Raw genomic sequence first — 20,586 nt, 5'->3', positions numbered from 1 at the left:
GATAATCAAGGTCTAAGTATCCATACCAGATTAGTGTGACTCTTGTCATACCTTTGGTTAAGCTGATTCAATGTCAATACGATGATCAATCTCTGGTAATACAATTCCTTCACTGGTCTTGTAAATAAATCATAGGTGGTAAAATTTATTTATTTAGCATATGGCAATCTACATACAGTTATAAAGGTATATAAGTCAAAATAAATATATAGAAAGTAAGTGACAAACAATTAGATTAAAACAAAGACACTTATTGCAGGCGTAGACTTCTGTGGCTAATTAGTTCAAAAGACATATTTCGGTGATTACACCATGTTTTTTATTATTCAGTTATACAACATACTGAAATAATAGTTCCCGACAAGTTTCGTAAATCGAAGGATTTACATCTTCAGGGGTAAATAGTATAATGTAAAGTTTAAACAAGAGAAATTAATAAATACAAATCAAAACGTCTGGCTATCCATAAGCTCAAATAACAGAATGCAGATATAAAACGTTATTGACGTTGAACCATACTGGTTCTTGTTCTCGTTCATACAGTCCGAGCTCAGATTGAGGTAGATTTTTTTATTAGAGCTGACCACACTTGATGGAGAATTAAACCTTGATTTTTATTGCATTGGTTTGGGTTTTTCAGCATATTAGCAGATTCTTTAAATTTTCTTATGTAGCAGTTGTTTTCCATGTATGACATCGTCATTTTTTGCCAGAGTACATCGTGTCCAGTGGAAGTAGTATGGTAAGCAAGACCCGTTTTTTGTTCTCTTTTGTATTGTACATCTTTTTGGTGTTCAGTGATGCATAGTTCTCCAGATCCTCCTGTCTGTCCTACTGTCCTACGTATAGCAAATCCCGCAAGAGCAATGGAATTTGTAGACTCCTGGTTTTTTAAGAGGATGATGAGGTGGTTTTGGTGGATATAGGAATCTTGAGATTTTTTCCATAGGAAGGAAGGCTACTTTTATGTTGTGTTTGTTCAATAATTTGGCTAGCTTATCTGTAACATTTTTGATATAAGGAAGCGAGACTGCGTTTTTGTAATCCTGTTTTATTGTGTTGTTAGTTGGAGGCATTTTAAGGATTCTCTTGATGGTTTTTGTTTCATACCCATTCTGTTGGAGGATTTGTGTTAAGTATTTTAGTTCTTCATTACATCTTTCTTGTGTGCTGGAGATATTGTATGCTCTGTCTCGAAGAGGTTTAATTAAGCTTATTTTTTGTGAAGGATGGTGGTGTGAGGCTGCATTTAGAAATCTTCCTGTGTTAGTCGGCTTCCTATATACTGAGAAGGAGAGTTTATTTTCTTCATTAACTTCTAATAGAATATCTAGAAAAGGAAGTTTTCTATTTTCTTCTTGTTCTAAAGTGTTTATGGAGTTGTGCAAATTGTTGAGATAATCTTTAATGATAAGTTCATCTGATGTTCCATTCCATATGATGAAAATATTGTCTACATAGCGTAGCCATATTTTTGGTTTTTTATGGTAATTCTTTAGAGCACTGTTTTCAAATTTTTCCATAAATAGGTTTGCTAATACTGGTGATAATGATGAACCCATGGCCAGTTTTTTTGTTCCCAGATTCTGTCTTGATAAGTGAAAAAAGTATTATTTATACAATGTTTAAAAAGATCTAAGATGTTCAGAGGGAAGAGGTCTTCTAGGAGATTCAAAATTTCTTGTCTCGGGACGTTTGTAAACAAGCTGATAATGTCTAGACTTGCTAAGATGTCTGATGAACCAATAAGTATATCTATCACTTTTTCTATGAAATGTGTACTATTTTTTATGAAGGAAGATGTTTTTCCTATATGATGTGAGATCATGTTGGTGAGGTATTTCGTCAAGTTGGAGGTCGGTGAATCTCTTTCATCTACTATTGGTCTTAAAGGTATATCTATCTTGTGGATCTTTGGAACACCATAGATTCTTGTATCAAAGGATGTTTTGATTGTAAGTATTTTTTAAGTTATTTTTTATTTTCTTCTTGTTCTAAAGTGAATTATTCATAAACATTCATTATTCATGAATTATCCATCCTCTTAAAAAACCAGGAGTCTACAAAATCCATTGCTCTTGCGGGATTTGCTATGTAGGACAGACAGGAAGATCTGGAGAAATGAGCATGGCTGAACACCAAAAAGACATATGATACAAAAGAGAACAAAAAAGGGTCTTGCTTACCATATCACTTCCACTGGACACGATGTACTATGGCAAAAAAACGACGATGTCATACATAGAAAACAACTGCTGCATAAGAAAATTTAAAGAAGCTGCTAATATGCTGAAAAACCCAACCCAAATGCAATAAAAAATCAAGGTTTAATTCTCCATCAAGTGTGGTCAGCTCTAATAAAAAATCTACCTCAATCTGAGCTTGGACTGTATGAATGAGAATAAGAACACCTGACATCGTCCAGTCTTGTTCAACGTCAATAACGTTTTATATCTGCATTCTGTTAATTGAGTGTATGAATAGCCAGACGGTTATGATTTGTATTTATTAATTTCTGTTGTTTAAACTTTAAGTTATACTATTTACCCCTGAAGATGTAAATCCTACGATTTACGAAACTTGTCGGGAACTATTATTTCAGTATGTTGTATAACTGAATAATAAAAAATGTGGTGTAATCACTTAAATATGTCTTTTAAAGACACTTCTACTTTCAACAAACAAAACACTTATAGGTTAATATCAAGTTGTCTGATCCTGATATAGACTGGATCAGACATAGACTGGATAGACTCCAGGAAGTTATTTCTTTGGCCTGTGTATGCACGAAGACTGCACTCAGTAGAGATGTGATGGATTGATTGATTCAGGTGCCTGCAGTCACATTCCAGTGAGGGAATTTTTCACCACTTGTAGAGAGAGCTTGCACATCTTCTATGTCTGGTGCGAATCCTGTTCAGCGTTGTCCAAGTCTTTCGGCTCAGTTCCATACCTGGGATGTTGAGACGATGCCTATCAAACCAAGTTTGGAGTTGAGCATTGGTATTTATGCTCCACGTTCGCTTCCATTGTTCTTTGGTGTTTTAGTTGGTTGTTCTCAGGTGTTTAGCTTCACAGAGAGGGGGTTTTCTTGATTTCAGTCTGTTGAGCTATAGCTCTAGTATGTCATTGTGTATAGGCAATTCAGTGTTTCTGAGTATTTTATCATATTCACGTAGTAGAACATCATGTCTTCGTAGGTTTGGTGGTATTATGTTACTCGGCATTGGGAGCCACTAAATAGGAGTTGTTTTTATGGTTCCAGTGATAAGTTGCATTGTGGTGTTAAGCTGGCGGTCAATTAGTTTGGTATGGCAGCTGTTGAGCCAAACAGGAGCGCAGTACTCTGCCACCGAAAAAAACCAATCCGAGTGCGGATGTTCTTAATGTGGTTGCTGCTGCACCCCAAGAAGTGCCACATAATTTCTGGATGTTGTTGTTTCTGGTTCTAATTTATGCAGCTGTGTTTTCAGCATGTTTCTTATATGATAAGAAACATGTGTGAATCTTGTGTGATCAAGTGTAACTCCTAGGTATTTAGGATATTTGTTATGGTGTAGAACTGAGTTTCCAAATTGGATGTTCATCTCGTCATGTGCCAGTTTATTGCTGAGATGGAATGTTGACACTTCAGTGGTAAAATATAGGATAAAAACTATTCTATAGGTGGTAAAATATAGGATAAAAACAGTGGTGTGTTCGGACTGGCTCGCATGAGCCAGTTGTTAAAATTTTTCAAATTTAGCGAGCCAGTTGTTAATGTTTTTAAGTCGGGCGAGCCGGTTATTAAAATTCTTTATGAAAGGATAGATGATGAATGGTGGTATATACTTTTTCTCGTAAATATTTTGAAATTATATAATAAACACATATATTATTATTATTATTATCAAAAAAAAAAATGCATAAAGGAGAATTCACAAAACACAAACTCAATTTATGAATGGGAATTTGGAAACGATTTTATTTACTAAACAATGTCTGTATTCATTAAAACACAAACATGTTATCAAAACTCCCAAACTGGGTATTTAAATCGACAATAATGCCTTATTTTTTGGCAGATTTCCAAGAACTTGCAACATTAAGTTCTTGGAAATGCAACATTGTTGCACTATCGATAAATGCAAAAATTTGTCGCGACGACTTCAGTCTCTGCTCATTTGATCAACTACGAGTGGTAATATTAGTGTTACATTTTTTTTGTTCAGGATTTCATTTGATAATAGGTAAGTTGTAGGTAATATAGGAAAATTTTCTTTAATATATGTTTTTATTTCGGTTTTTTTTTTTTTTTTTTTTTAATAATTAAAATAATTTTAATCAAGGTTACAGTTTTGCAGTCGAAAAAGCGGACAGCCATTAGTTGAAAAAATAAAATAGAACAAAACTTCTTAAACATTAAAAGGACAAAATTTGAAGAAGCAGAAACAAAGACATCTGAAGATACAATAGAACTTTGTGAAGAATCAAATTTTTCATAAAGCAAGCCAGTTGTTAAAAATTTACCAACACACCACTGGATAAAAACTATTCTGAAACAATTTTTGGGAAAATAATTTCCAATGATAATTCATGAATTCAAAAACAAAGTGAAATAGCTCATACAACAAAAAAAAAAAAAAGAAAAGAAAGAAAGACCGAAAGAATAAAAAGGCAAAACATTAGTTGTCTGAAATGTATTAAAGAGTACTAAAGAAATAAAATTTGTTAATACTTACCCATTCATTTCTGAGGATGTAAGATAACTTCTTATTGCAGAATGGGTACCATTGCAAGTTGGAGGAAGACAAAAATCATGTAGTAAATTCCAAGAATGACCATGGTCAGTAGAAAATTCAACAATTACACTAGATATAGAAGCAAAAATTTATCTGAAGTTAATAAAGGGCAAAGTAATTACAATCTTACTTTACATTCAAAGTTCATTAAACATGTCTTAATCTAAGTCTGTAGGCAGTAAACAATTTTCATCATCTAGTATGACAATAATATTGTGTTATCCAATTTTAGAACAGGGATTTGTTAATATTATTATTATTATTTGTTATTATCATTAGTTGTTATTTTATTTGTAATTATTTGTAGTTATTAGTTAGAAGTAATTGTGAATTACTTCTAACTAATAAAGAATTTTAATAACCAAGTAGTAATGGGAATCCCTGATGGTGAGAGAGTGATCGTCGGAGCAGATCTGAATGGGCATGTAGGAAGGCGACGAAGTGGTGAAGAAAGGGTACATGGGGGTTGGAGTAGTGGTGAAAGAAATGAAGAAGGTAAAAGAATCATAGAATATGCTATGGCCTTCGATCTGGCTATAGCTAACACGTGGTTCAAGAAGAGAGTTGGGCATCTGATAACCTATAAGAGCGGGGATAGAATGAGTCAGATTGAGTGGTGGAAATTGGAACAGGAAGGCCCAAGGAATAAGTTTAAAGAAAAGGTATTGAAATAAATTAAGTTACCAGAGGATGTGGAAGAATGGTGGGACGTTAATAGTCAGAATATTAGAAAAATTGGAGAAGAGGTGCTTGGTATAACATCAGGAAAGGGACTGCCTGAGGATAAGGAGGCATGGTGGTGGAATGAGGAGGTGCAGTTGGAGATCAAGGAGGCATACAGATTAGCAAAGAAAAATGCAAAGAGAGCTGTGGCAAGGGTGAAAGCAGTTGATGAGGTTTATGAAGAAATGGAGAGAAATGGTGGTGAAGCTGAGTTGTTGAGAATAGCGAAAGCCAGAGATAAGGCCTTGAAAGACATAACATCAGTCAAGCAGATAAAGGATGCCTCAGGAGTAGTATTACAAGAGGAGGACAAAATCAGAGGAAGATGGAAAGAATATTTCCATAAACTATTAAATGAGGAGAATCCGAGAGAGAGGTGTGAGGATGGAGAGGCAAACGAGAGAGACCAGTGCAAGACATAAGTAGAGAGGAAGTGGATTGGGTACTGAGAAAAATGAAGAAGGGAAAGGCTGTGGGAGCAGACCAGATACCTGGGGAAGTGTGGAAAAGTTTGGGCAGTGAGGGCATGGATATGTTATGGGATCTGATGAGGAAAATAGCTCAACAGGAAAAGATACCAGAGGAATGGAGGAAAAGTATTCTCGTCCCAATCTACAAAGGAAGAGAGATGTTCAAGACTGTGGCAACTATAGAGGGATCAAGCTGATGTCACACAGATTGAAGATATGGGAAAGAGTAATTGAAGGAAGGATATGGCAGGAAACAAAAATTGGTGAGGAGCAGTTTGGATTTATGCCAGGAAGAGGGACAACGGATGTGATATTTGCGCTAAGGCGATTGATGGAGAAATATAGAGAGATGCAAGTGGATCTGCACATGGTGTTTATAGACCTGGAAAAGGCATATGACAGAGTGGCCAGGCAGGAGGTATGGAGGTGTATGAAGAAGGGGGTGTCGGAGAAGTACATGAGGTTGGTGAAGGAGATGCATGAGGGAACAGAAACTCAGGTCAGGTCTAGTGTCAGCATGACAGAAGGGTTCCCCATTGTTATAGGGCTACACCAAGGGTCAGCTCTGAGCCCCTACCTCTTTGACCTGGTCATGAATGTACTAGTGGAGGATGTCAAGAAGGAAGCACCATGGAGCATGCTGTTTGCCGACAACATTGTTCTATGCGAATCATCCCGAGAGAGGCTTGAAAATACCCTGGAAGAGTGGAGAAAGGCATTGGAGGAGAGCGGCATGAGAATTAACCAGGTGAAGACTGAAAATATATTAATGGGAGTGATGAGGCTATGGTCATACGACTCCAGGGTGAAAGGCTAATTTCAGGGAAGAAATTCAAGTACCTTGGGTTGGTTGTCGAGAGGAATGGTGATCTGGATGAGGAAATACAGCACCGAATAACATGCGGTTGGATGAATTGGAGGAAGATGAGCGGGATCCTGTGCGACAAGAGAGTGAGTTGTAAGAGGAAAGGAAAGCTGTATAAGATGGTGGTGGGGCCGGCGATGCTCCATGGTGCGGAGACGTGGCCTATAACCAAGGCACAGGAGAGGAAGATGGAGGTAGCGGAGATGCAGATGTTGAGATGGATGAGTGGTGTGACAAAGAAGGACAGGATAAGGAATGACTACATCAGAGGGACGGTTAAGGTGGGACCAATTGGCAAGAAGATACAAGAAAGTAGGCTGAGGTGGTTTGGACATGTAGAGAGGAAGGGTGAGGAGTATGTTGATACACGAGTGGAGTATATGGAGTTGGAGGGAAGGAGGAAAAGAGGCAGGCCCAAGCTCAGGTGGAGGGATAAGGTGACAGAGGATCTTAGGGAAAAAGGATGGAGTCCGAAGGATGCCCTGGACCAGAGAACTTGGAAGAGGAAGGTTAAAGATTGGTGCGCCGACCCCGTTTAACATGGGATAAGGCATAGTGAAAGTGAAGAAAGTTAGAAGTAATTAAATTACTTTAATCTATTTGCCACAAAAAGAAGAGAATATTATCTTTTCATGTAGTTACTCTTGACCAGTCAATATGTAGGGGAATGCAGAACGCAAATGCTGTGATATGCTTAACAAGTATCCCAAAACACTATTTACACTAGACATCATTTCCTTCAAAGTAATCAAAAGATTAACACTCTTATGATCATCAGGCAATGCATGTAATCATATGGAGTTAGATATAATAACTATGAATTCTGAATGTTGTAAATACATAAGTCTAAGTCTATTTCCATTAGAGTGGCACTGTGTTAGAATCATTGGAAGAAGATCAATGCTACAGCTGCTCTGGCAGAGAAAAGTTTTATTTTATTTAATACTAGCAAAAACTATGTATTTCAGTGAAAGTTTGATTATTAGTAGTATATAAGATTCAATGAATACTAATTATCAAGGTTTGTTGGCAGATTTAGTAGTGAATTTTGTAAAATACAGCTTACTGTTAACAAAGGCAAAATGGCAGTGAGAACAAACCAGATATGGCATGAAAATTGAAGGTGGTGAGTAGCATGGATTTTTTGAAGATAGTTTGTTGTTGGTAGACGGATGTACATATGCATGGGGGAAATGCAAAATGTGTTTGTCAAGAAAGTAAACAAGAGAAGTGAGATGGTGTAAGGCTGTAGAAAGTATGATAGTCTAATGGACTGAGGAGAGTTATTATTATTATTATTATTATTATTATTATTATTATTATTATTATTACCACGGGCTACTCCAGGAGTCCTTAGACTCATCGAGGGAGGCCCTAAACATCATGTTCACACAGCTGTTCAACATTCTCACAGTATCTATCATACCTTGCCTTGAACTCGCTCACTGTCATAGCACCCACAACAGACTCTGGCAGCTTATTCCACTCATTTACCACTCTAAAAGTAAAGAACCCAGCTCTAACACCCCTGCTAACCACGCTCTTGCCCAGCTTCCATGGATGTCCCCTAGTTCTCCCATCACCAGTCCTGATCTCAAAAATATCATCTGAATTAATCCTATAGAATCCTTTTAGCAATTTGAATGTCTCAATCATATCTCCCCTTTTTCGCCTATCAACTAGTTTCTGCAACCCACAAATCTTCAACCTGTTCTCATATGGTGCATTCCATAGACCTGCTATCATCTTAGTCACTCGCCTCTGGATCCTCTCAACCTCCTCCCCATCAAGAAGGAACCGAGGTGACCAAATCTGGGCACAGTAGTCGAGAGGAGGTCTTATCAGGGCTCGGTACAGAGGTACAATAACTTGTTTTTCTCTGCTCGTCAAGGTATTTTTCAACAACCAAGTGAGTTGATGAGCTGATTTAGCTACTTTCGCAATGTGCCCCCTAAACTTCATCTCCCTATCCACCAACACTCCCAAGTCCCTGGCCTCATCAATCTCTTGGAGTACAGTTCCACCAATGTGGTATACTGCTGCTAATCTTTTCACTCCGAAATGCATAACCTTACAAGTTAATAAGATTTTTGAGAATGAGGAGATACTATTAGATGAAAGGCAGAAGACAGTGAGGGACCAAGATTGAGAATGGTATCAGCCATAAGGGTGAAAGAGAGAATATGAGTGTAGAGCATATAACTGTGAATACGGAAGAGACTAAAAGAACAAAAGCAAGCATAACATTGAAGAGGGTTCTAAAATGAATATGCAGAAAGGGAAATGGCCCCAGTAGGCATGGAGAGATCACATCGAAGGAGTGGTATAAGTGGTAGCTGTAGATCCAGGAATGAGCTGCTTTGTTTATATAAAAATGCTAGAAGTGTAAGAAACAAGGCAGATGAAATGGTTGCACTAATTGAGTCTGTTCACCCAAAAATTGTTGGAATAAGTGAGATATGGTAAGATGAGGACAACATCCTGACAGGAATAGAGATGGAAGGGTATGATGTGTTTCATGAGGATAGAAGGGGGTAAAAAAAAGGGAGAGGGAGTGCTATTGATGATAGAGAAAGAGTTATGTCCATACAAAGTAGAGATGCAAGAGGGAAATAGTGCCAGCGGTTTTGAGGCAGTATGGTGTGAGATAGAGGTGAATGGAATGAAATACTTGGTTGGATGTTTTTATAGACCACGAAATGTGGATAATAATGACTATGAAATGTAAAATCAAATTAGTCAAGCAAATAAGAAAAGAGTAATCATTATGGGCGATTTTAATTATGGCAATATAGACTGGAATGATTGGGGTCTTTGATTTGGTCATCTCATCAAAGGATGTAATTATAAATGAAGTGTCAAATCACCCACCAATTGGTGAGAGTGACCATGAGGTGATTACCTGGATGGTGGCCAGAAGTGTGAGGACCTCTATAAGAAAAGGATATATGTGGAACTACAAGGGGGGGGGGGGGGTGATTATGAAGAGCTCAGGAAACAGCTTGCAGGTGTAGCATGGAATGAGGAGTTAGCTGGAAAACAAATCAATGCAGCTTGGGGGATTTTCAAAAACTATCCAATAAATGCAATGTCTAAATGTATTCCAAGGGTGAGAGGGTTAAATAAGGTAGGTGTGAAATGGATGAATAAAGAGATTAAGCATGTGATACAGAGAAAAAGGCATTATGGAGGCAGCATAACAGAAGTGGAAATAACCAATTCCATGAGGACTACAAAGACCAGGCAAGGAGGGTGATTTGCTTGGTGAGGGTAGCTAAAGAGAGGCATGAACAGAAGTCAGCTAATGAAGCCAAAAAGAATCCTAAGGAGTTCATTCGATATGTCGCCAGAAAGAATGAATGATTATGGAAGGATGACACTGATTGGAGAAAATGGTATAAAGACAGCTGTTGCAGAAGGTGTGGTGGAGATACTTAATGAGCAGTTCATAAAGGTCTTTCAATCTTGTGAATATGACTTCATGGAGAGATTGAGAGCAGTTGATGATGGGGAGGAGAGACTGACTGTAAGTGAGCAAGAGATGTATGGGGAGTTGAGCAAACTAGATGTTAATAAGGCTGTAAGACTTGATAATATATGACCACGTATTCCGAAGGAATGTGCCAGGGACTTAACGCCTGTCTTGATATATTTTTTTAATACGAGTCTTGCACTGGGTCGAGTTCTAAGGAGTAGGAGGACAAGATTGTGCCACTTCATAAAGGAGGTGATAGAACTCAAGCATCAAATGGAAATAATGAGAACTAGGATTCAAAATTGGATTGACAACAATGGTATTATCTTTGATGGACAACATGGATTTACTAAAGGGAGGTCATGTTTATGTAATCTACTTACTTATTACAAGAAGGTGACTGCTTCCACAGACAAAGGAGAAGGATAGACAGTAATATACTTAGATTTTGCAAAGAATTTCAGTTGTTTGCAGATGATGCAAAGTTGGGACAAACCATGAAGAGTAGAGAAGATGTTGTGGCCTTACAAGAAGACTTGAATAAATTGAGTGATTGGGCACAGGAATGGGGATGTGAGTTCAATGTTGCAAAATGTAAGGTTTTAAAATTTGGAAAACAAAAATGGGATGCAGAATTTATGCTTGGTGAGGATATATTGTCGGAGGTGGAGGAAATAAGAGATCTGGGATGATAGTGGATAAGGATCTGAAACTTAGGGGACACATATCGAAAACTGTTACGACAACACAAAGGCTTCTGGGAATGATACAGAGGACACTGACTTGTAGAAGTAGGGAGCTTCTTGTTCCATTTCATAAGGCTTTGATTAGGCCACACATGGACTATTGTTTCCAGATTTGGTCACCTGGTTTTCAGAAGGATGAAGAGATATTGGAAAGGGTGCAGAGGCAACTGACTAAGGTAGTTTTTAACCTCTGGAATGTCGAGTGGGAGGAAAGATTGAGAAGATGCAACTTGCAGAGTCTGGTGGACAAGAGGAAGAGTGGAGATATAATAGAGACCTACAAATTATTAAGGGATTGTTTTAGGATCAGTGCTGGAGAGGTTCTACAGAAAATAGTGGGAGATCAAAGGAGAACCAGAGGTCATCTCCGGAAACTGTATAAAGAGGGTGTGAGGGGGGGGGGGTGAGAAGCAGGTTATTTTCATGCAGAGTTGTGAATAATTGGAATGCCTTGTTTGAGAGTGTGGTGTCGGCAGAGAATTTAAGTGCATTTAAAGCAAGGTATGATGAGCTGTATGTATGATAAAAGGACCTCCTACTTGAGTTTTTGACTCCATGGGATCTTTGGTAATAATAATAATAATAATAATAACTGTGGGAATAGAAGAGTATAATAAATTTAGTTTAATCCTTTATCCAAGTGTGAGCAAACAAAGTTTGCACCTGAAAGTATCTTCAAGACTGGGGTAAGGTAGTACAACACCAGGCAACTCATTGCAAAGGTGGAGCAAGCTAACATCACTCCTATCTTAGTATCTCCCATAATGCAAAACACATCTGCTGGCAGATATGTATAATGTTATGCATTAAAGGGAGGGCCACTACCCAGACTAGTTTCGACCTTTATTGAGGTCTCTTCAGTGGGAACCAGGCCCAGACGTGGAGTTACCAGGCAGAAGCAACAGCAAGGTCATCTCTACCTATAATAGAAGAGAAGAGAGAATGACTGATGGGCCAAAATGAAATGACTGTGGAATGGGAGAGTGCCAGACCTACAGAGCAAAAGAAGTACTGTCAATACAAAAGAGAGCACAATTTCCAGAATGCAAAAGTTAAAGAATGATATAATTAACATGAGAAACGTGATGAGGTGTATGCAAAATGAGATTAGACATTTTGTGGATACCAACAGAAGAGTGCAAAAGAATAAAATGAAAGATAGTGGAGAAAAAGAAGCAATGATGATTCAAGACTAGTGCTGCATCAAGACTTTACTATTAAAGGTTGTGATTATCAGAGGGTACACAAAGTCTGCTTTCCAGGAGGGAGGATGAATAGGGATAATAGATGTTTTGAATATGAGAAGTAAGCATGCAAGGGAATTAGCGTTGATGGGAGAAATGAATTCTTTGGTTTGGCATAAGGAAAATGTGAAGATGGATATCAGGAGATTATTAAGGAGAGTGAAACACAATAGTGTATTGGCTAAGTGTGACAATAAGCTGAGACGGTGAGTAAAAATTATGAATGATAAACTGGCAGAGCTGTGTGTGGAGAAAGGGATGCAGTTTGTTGATATGTGGAATGAATTCAAGGTGGCAAGTGGAATTGAATAAAAGAGATGGGCTGCATTTAAATGGATTTGGTGTAAATAAAATGGAGAGACTGTTGCTAGAAGTAAGTGTTATGAGTGATGTAAAAGTGTCAGAGGAGAGACCAAAGTGTTTCTGAATAAAGAAGAGAATAATGTGAGAGATGAGAATTTAGAATGAATGCATGCTGTACAGGAAAACAAGGGGAGTCAGGGTGGTAAGGAAGACAAAGTGAAAGGAAAGTGGATTGTGAAAGCAGTAATGAATGTGTGTATGAGGATGGTCAGAACAGGAATGGAATGGCCTGGGATACATGGAAAGCAGTTAAATTTTGGGATGGGGTAAAGGGTTGGAAAGTGAGGGGAAAAAGAACAACTGTGGAATAATCACAGATGAGGAATACAGTAGTTAGGACAGATTATAGACCAAGAAAGAATTACTATGCTTATTTATGAATGCTAGGAGTATCAGAAATCATGGATATGAAACTCTTGCATAGATTAACATTTAAAATAGTTGGAATAAGTGAAACATGTTTGGATGAGGATGAGCATGATATTGTGATGGGAAATATAAATGGAAGTGTATGATGTGAGATATGAATAGCAAAGAGAGAAGGGGATACTGTGGATGATAAATAAATGAATTCTGTCCACAACGTTTGAGATATGAGAGAAAAATACTGGCAGTGGTTTTTGAAGCTATATAGTGTGAGGTGGAGCTTAACACGATGGGATATTTAGTTGCATGTCGATATACTCTGAGAAACATGGAGGGTGTACACAAAGAAATATTTTAGCAGGATGATCATTATGGGTGATTTAATTATAGCAATACCAGCTGAAATGAAAAGATGCAATCAAGGAATAAGGAGAATAAATTTCTTGAGTTCTGAAGGGACAACTATCCTAGAGAATATGTAATGGAGGGAACGAGGGTCGACAGCCTTATATATGATCATATCATCAGAGGATGTGATTGTGAATGGAGTGTTTAATCTGCCCTTAGTTGGTGAGAACTTCTGTGAAGAAGGGATATATGTGGAGTTACAGGGCCGATGATTATGAAAAGCATAGGAGCTATAGCATGGAAAGAGAAGCTTAGTGGAAAGGAGTCAGTGCTGCTTGAGCATTGATCAAGAGATATTAAACAGCAGCAATGTCTGAGTATATTACAAAGGTGAAAAGGTTAAATACGGTAGGAGTAAAATTGATGAATGAAGGGATAAAGCATGAAATCTGAAAGAAGAAGGTACTGTGGAGAAAAAAAGTTGAATAAGGATAATAAGAGTAAGAAGAGGAAATTAGGAAAATCATTCTTAACAATCAAGACCCTACAAGCACCAAATATATCCTGATGGCCTTCTACATATACTATAAGCAGCTTTTCTCAAATCCTCTGAGAAAACAGTCTACTTAACTGGCCTACTAAAACTCTCAGAGAGCATTATTCTGTACTGATGGGCAGACTTATAACATTAAAAGAAACAACAATTGCCTTCAAAAGTTGTAAAAAGGAAGGTTGGGAATGGAAGTATAACATAGTATCAGTAATTTTATACTTTCAATCCTAATTATGATCTTAATAACATTTTAATGCAGGGATACATCCCGGAAAAGTTTGTGAATAGCTACATTGTAATCATCTCTAAAAATAAAAGAAATTTATCGTATATTAACAACTGGAAGCCTATAGATATAACAAACATAAATTATAAAATCCTCATGAAAATTAAAATACTAGAATTAAAAATCATCTAAAAGAGTTGTTTCAAAATACACAAATTTATAGCTTCTCCAGAACAACTGAATTTAATCTATTTCTCATCAGGGATATTATTCATGTAGTCAAACCAGTGAAATATTATCATCATCATCATTAGTGTTCTGTCTCTTGACAGGTCCAATGGTATAACTCAGCAGATTCTCTTCTTCCAATTTCCTCTGTCTCTTTCTTCCTCCTTCATTTCCTGATATCCTCTTGTGCCCATTATATCATCAAGCATCATTAGTCATCTCCTTCCTCTTAGTCACTTTCCTTCAATTTTCCCTTCTATCATTCTTTTCAGTAGGCTGTCTCCTCTTAATACATGTCCTATCCAGTTATGCTTTCTTCTTATGGTTTTGAGTAAATTCCTTTCTTCTTCAACTCTTTGTAATACTTCTTCATTAGTGACCCATATAAGTATATAATAGACCCATATAATAGTGTACTATTATATATAGACCTAAATAAAGCTTTTGACAGTGTGCAGCATGAATGCTTGCAACACATCTTAAAGTCTTGCAACCCAGGCTTGCTAATTATCCAGGTCATAATCAAGATCTATAAAAAAGGCTACAACAAAAATGTTAGTTAATGGCTTCCTGTTTGATCCCATTGAAGTGTACAGAAGAGTCAGAAAGGATTCTGTTAACTGCTCTTCACCTTGGCTGTACAACCATTGCTGCAGAAAGTCCAGTAATGCCTTGCAATTAGAGGAATAATCATCCCACTTGTGTCATCTCCCATTAAGACTATTATATATGCTGATGAGATCACATTAACATTGAGAGATTCTGACTCAGTCTACTGCTTCTTAAGATTAATAGATAAAATTTAGCAATAGAAGTGGCATGTGCGTAATTCTGGAAAAAAAGAAACTATAAACATTTGGAACTATAGATCTGACAAACTTGACTGACGGGCTTGCATGGGAAGAAGGCTCTATATACCTATAAAAGAAAAGGTCAAATATATGAAAAACAAACGACAAAAGAAATTAGAAAAAATAATAAAAATATACCAACCCCTCCAGGAAAAAAATAATACTAAATTTCTTATAAAAACACTTCACATCTCTTTCATCAACATACAAGGCATCAACAGAAACATCAGGGATATACATCACCACATTACAGGCATCAAAACCTCATCTCCTCTTCTTAACACAATCCCCACGATGAGAGCCCACCTCAATGGTCCTATCCCAACTACATCTTGCAGTATGCATTATGTGAAAAGGAAGGAGCATGCACTTTCATAAAATCTGATGTCCCTTGCTAAAAGCTATCCAACCTGTAATCCCTACTTTTTGAATCACACTGGCTCAAGATTTCCTTATCTCATTTTATAGTCTTCATTTGCTGTCTTTACCACTCCCCTAATTCTGGCAACCATGCTGCCCTTTTTGACTACTTATCACCAAAAGTTGATTTCATAAAAACTAATTACCCAAATTGTGAGAATGTTTTTCTAGGAAACATTAGCATCCATAACAGAAACTGAATTTCCTTTTCCAACTTTGCAGATCAAGCCAGAAGGGAAATCAAATCATTTGCCATCAGGTCATGATATATCGCAAATAGTTAACCAATCAACAAGAATACCAGACAATTTTTTTCTTTTTTTTGGGTTATTAGTTTGGGTCACATACACAATTTGGGTAATTGTTATTATTATTAACATCTGACCTCCATGGAGTCGGAGACTCACAGTGGGAGGTACACACCATTGCACACAATGCTCACCCAACAGTGCTTTAAAATGATTCAATGTGTCTACATTCACAACACACTCAGGCAATGCATTACACTCACCAACCAGTTTCCATACAAAGAACCTACTCTTCGCTCCTCTACTCACACCCAACTTATACAGTTTCTAGCGATGGCCTCGTGTTCCACCCCTTCTCATTTTATGAAAAATCTCCTCCACGTAACTTGATAACAACCCCCTTGACTAGCTTACATGTCTCAATCATATCCCTCCCTCTTCCTCCTATTTACGAGGCTCTGCAACTTACATTCTCTCAATCTGTCCTCATAATCCACATTCCAAAGACTACTGACCACTTTTGAGAATATTTTCTAACATAATCCTCATCACCATGAAAACCTGGCAACCAAATCTGTGCACAATAATCCATATGAGACCTGATCAAGGCCTTATACAATGGCATCATACCTTCTCTATTTCTGCATCATTGCCATTATCTGATGTGACGTCTTCACAACTCATGCAATGTGGCCCCTAAATTTCAGGTCCTTGTCTACTGCCACCACTTCCAGATCTCTCGTTTCCTCTACCTCTTTTAAAGTTTCCCCACCAAGTGTATACTCTACATCCCATTTTTGCTTATCGAATCTCAAACCTTACACCTTGCAACACTGAGTTGACAGTTCCACTTACCTGCACATTCATGAAATCTATTCAAGTCCTTTTGTAAGTCCATAACATCTGCTTGACTCTGCATTGCTCTCCCCTATTTTGCATCATCTACAAACAGCTACGCATCACTAATTAAATCCATCCCAATATCACTCTGGATTTAGAGAAGATGTTGGAAGTTTTTTCCACTTGGTTAGACTATAACAAATTTAGTTTAATTCTTTATCCAAGCGTAAGCAAACAAAGTTTGCACCTGAAGCATCTTCAGGACTGAGGCAACTCATGGTAAAGGTGGACCAATAAAGGATTAAACTAAATTTATTATCATTAACATACAAATTGAACAGTGGTCCAAAAACTAACCCTTGCGGCACACCACTAGATACACTCCCCCCCATATACACATTTCTGATACCTATCTGACAGTCAGTCACTAATCCAACTCAGAAGTCTGTTATCCAATCTCGTCTGTCGTTTGAATTTTTTAAGAGCTTGTTGTGTGGCAGTCTATCAAAAGCCTTTGCAAAATCTAAGTACACCACTGTATATGTATTTTCCTTACTAACTGAGTCACTCTCCTGACTTGTTCTTTATACTCTTCATGTAACTGATTATTACCATTCATCTAGTACTTCCTCCAAAGTATTTTCTTTTTCCAGATTTCATGCTTAAGCTCCACATTCATCCATTTTACAACTACCTTATTCAGCTTTGACCTTTGGAATATATTCTTACATTGATGCTATTATGTATTTCATTGTTAGTTCCCATGCAGTATTTATTTCCTTACTTCTCAACTCCTCGTTCCATGTTATAACTCCAAGCTGTTTCCTAAGCTGGTTATAATCACCAGCCTTATAATTAAACATATATCCTTTTATCACAAAAGTCTACATATGCCAGCAAAGGTCGGTCGATTGGTAGAGCTTCTGCTACTAATGGCTCATACAAAAAAAATTAAGCAAGTCGAGCACGGTTAGTAGTTGGAGGGATCAATCCTTTGATGATGTTGCCACACTCTCCCTCGATGAATCTTTGGACTTCCTGGATGTGTCACATAATACTTTCACAATTACTTCCTCTGATGAAATGATCAGATCTTGAACTCTCGATCCTCATGTGCCCTCTTTTATGTGCTGCCTGAGATAGTTATCTCTCAAGAACTTGAGAAATTAATTTTCCTTATTCCCATATGCTATCCCTTCATTGCAATCTTTACTGCCATAATTAAAATCACCTATAATAATCACCCTTCCTTTGTTCACTAATCCAAGTTGTTTATACATTTCTTCATCTCCACATTCCCTGGCCTATAGCAACATCCAACTAAATACGTCTTCTTGTCAATCTCCACTTTACACCACACTGCCTCATGACTATTGCCACTATTTCCCTCTTTCATATCTGCCTTATGTGGACATAATTCCCCCTGTTATCATCAACTGTACTCCCTCCTCCCTTCTTGTCCTTTCTATACCCACAGGAAAAATACTGTATCCTTCCATTTCTATTCCCATTACAATATGAGCTTCATTCAACCATGTTTTACTTATTCCAATGATTTGGGGGAAATAAACTCAATCACTGAAACCATTTTATCCCCCTTATTTCTGATAATTCTGGCATTTATAAACAAACACAGCAGTTCATTTTTAGGTCTATAACCAGTCCTACCCACGCCACTGGTTGGTTGTGATTTCCCCACCACACCTGTCCTTACCCTATCACCTTTATCACCACTTACCACATATATCTGCTCAGCCTTAACTGCCCCACCCACACTGCATTATACTCCATCTCTATACGCATACTCAATGCCATGTCTCCCTGTCCACCCAAGCTCCTACCGTTTCCCTGTTCCTCTTGCATTCCCATTCTCTCTTCATCTCTCACACTACTACTGTTTCCACTGCTAAACACTTCTGTCTCTTCAGTACCACTATCCTAATTTTTCTCTTCATCTCTTTCTTCTAATCTCTTGCATGCATCACACTGTACTTCCGTCCAACAACATTTTCTCCAGTACACTCACTCCAAAGCCATTTAAATGCAACCCATCACAGCTGTACAATTTCATTCTTCCCTTAAACTCAAACAATACATCCACAAACTGCACTCCCTTCTCCTCACACAGCTCCACTAGTACACCATTCATGATTTTGGCTCTCTGTTGCAACTCATCGTCATATCTCAGCAACACACTGAAAACCTGTAATCCTATACTGTTATCTTTCATTCTTCTCAAAAGTCTCCTGATATTTCTCCTCACATTATTCTTATGTCCACTTAGATCATACATCCCCACAATCACAACTATCTTTCTCTTGCTCATTTTTTCTTCATGTCCAACCCCTTAATTATCCTATTCATTCTCCCACCTGGATAGCAGACCTTATGGATTCTATCAGTAACTAGTCCTCTAATTATGAAGTCTCCATATACTGTTATTCTGGAATCACTCGTCATCTCTTTTATCTTTAATTCTGTTCTCTTGCCCACTTTCATTAGTAGTCTAATATCACTCCACATATTCCTAATTTCATTTTTCATTTTCAATAACTGTTTCATTAAATTTTGCATTCCGACAATTTCACTCTCTGTCACTCCTGTAATCTCACTACCTCTCGTTCTGCTGCACCTTACTTCCATTCATCAGTCATACGTTCTTTCACTCCCTCAGTTTCTCTAGCTTTCGTTTCATTTCCGTGTTTTGTAACTTTTTCCATAACTTTTCACTTCTACATCCTTGCATGCTTTCACTCCTTCAGTTGCTGTTTTTTTTGGTATTTGTTTTGTAGTTTGTATTTTAGTTTGTATGAAATCAACTGCTAATGATAAGTAGTCAAAAAGGGCAGCATTCATAGTGAAGAACTTATGGAGACAAAAAAGTTGAAGTAATTACTTTATTATAATTAAGAAAATAATACACAATGTTTCGACCTCTGTATTGAGGCTATCATCAGGAATACATAATATGCACAGGGCACAAGCTACATGACACTACATAAAAGTATGATAAATCTAAAGGCTTTGTTAGGTGTTTACCCTAGCCTGACTTCTAGTGAAAAAAAAAATTAATTAAAATAAATAAAAATAAAATTAAAATATTACTAAATAAAATATATAGAAAATTAAAAATTAAATCACAAAATAAAAAACTTTTTTATACAGACACAGATGATTAAAAAAAAGATTAAAGAGCTTAAGGATCTTTTTCAGCCATAGCCAAGTTAGTCGGTTTTGGGCGTGGACAGCAGGGTTCCCCCCACCAGTTTATCTGGGGTTTTTCACCCTGCAAGCAGGCAAACTGGCCCCATTAACACACACTGCTACAGTCAAAAATACATCCCCCCCCACCAGCAGGCCGGTTGGGCATTGTATTAACAAAAGTCGCATTGGAAGTCACATGCGGACCCTGCATGGGAAGCGGGATAAACACATAAAGGAAGAAGTTTAATGTGTTCAGGATGAATGATTACACACTCCTGTTTTGTTATCATTTCCAAGTTTTTCTTTTACACATGTGATATCCAGTATTTATCAGGCTCTGTTCTCCATTGAAAATGCAGTTACAAGTCTACATGTTCTTGCCTATTTTTATAGTTTTGGTCTTTTTATTGTTGATTTTCTTGTTATTTTTTTATTGTATCTGGATTTGTTTATGAATATAACTTTGCCTACATAAAGCAAAGAGCTGATTATGATATCTCCAAATCTGATATCAAATTTAATGCAACTTTCTTTGGATGTAGTTTTGTTATAGCAGTATTCTCTACTATGCCTATCTCTCACATTTATTTTCTGAATTTATTTAATATATGGAGAACTATTCAGGTCACATACTA

General features: G+C 37.3%; 1 protein-coding gene across 1 annotated transcript in view; it reads right to left on the bottom strand.

Annotated features, from left to right (window-relative positions):
- Positions 1-20,586, bottom strand: part of LOC150108407 (reelin-like) — a 920,570-nt gene that overhangs the window by 677,168 nt on the left and 222,816 nt on the right. The window contains exon 13 of the mRNA XM_090390755.1: positions 4,722-4,850. Within this exon, the coding sequence (XP_090246881.1) occupies positions 4,722-4,850 (129 nt within the window). The remainder of the gene's footprint in view (positions 1-4,721; positions 4,851-20,586) is intronic.

The sequence above is a fragment of the Typopeltis vanoorti genome, chromosome 3, assembly GCF_054136105.1.
Source record: "Typopeltis vanoorti isolate ZY-2024b chromosome 3, IOZ_Tvanoo_1.0, whole genome shotgun sequence".
Lineage (NCBI taxonomy): Eukaryota > Metazoa > Arthropoda > Arachnida > Uropygi > Thelyphonidae > Typopeltis > Typopeltis vanoorti.
Note: the sequence above shows the minus strand (reverse complement) of the source record. Positions and strands in the feature narration are given on the sequence as shown.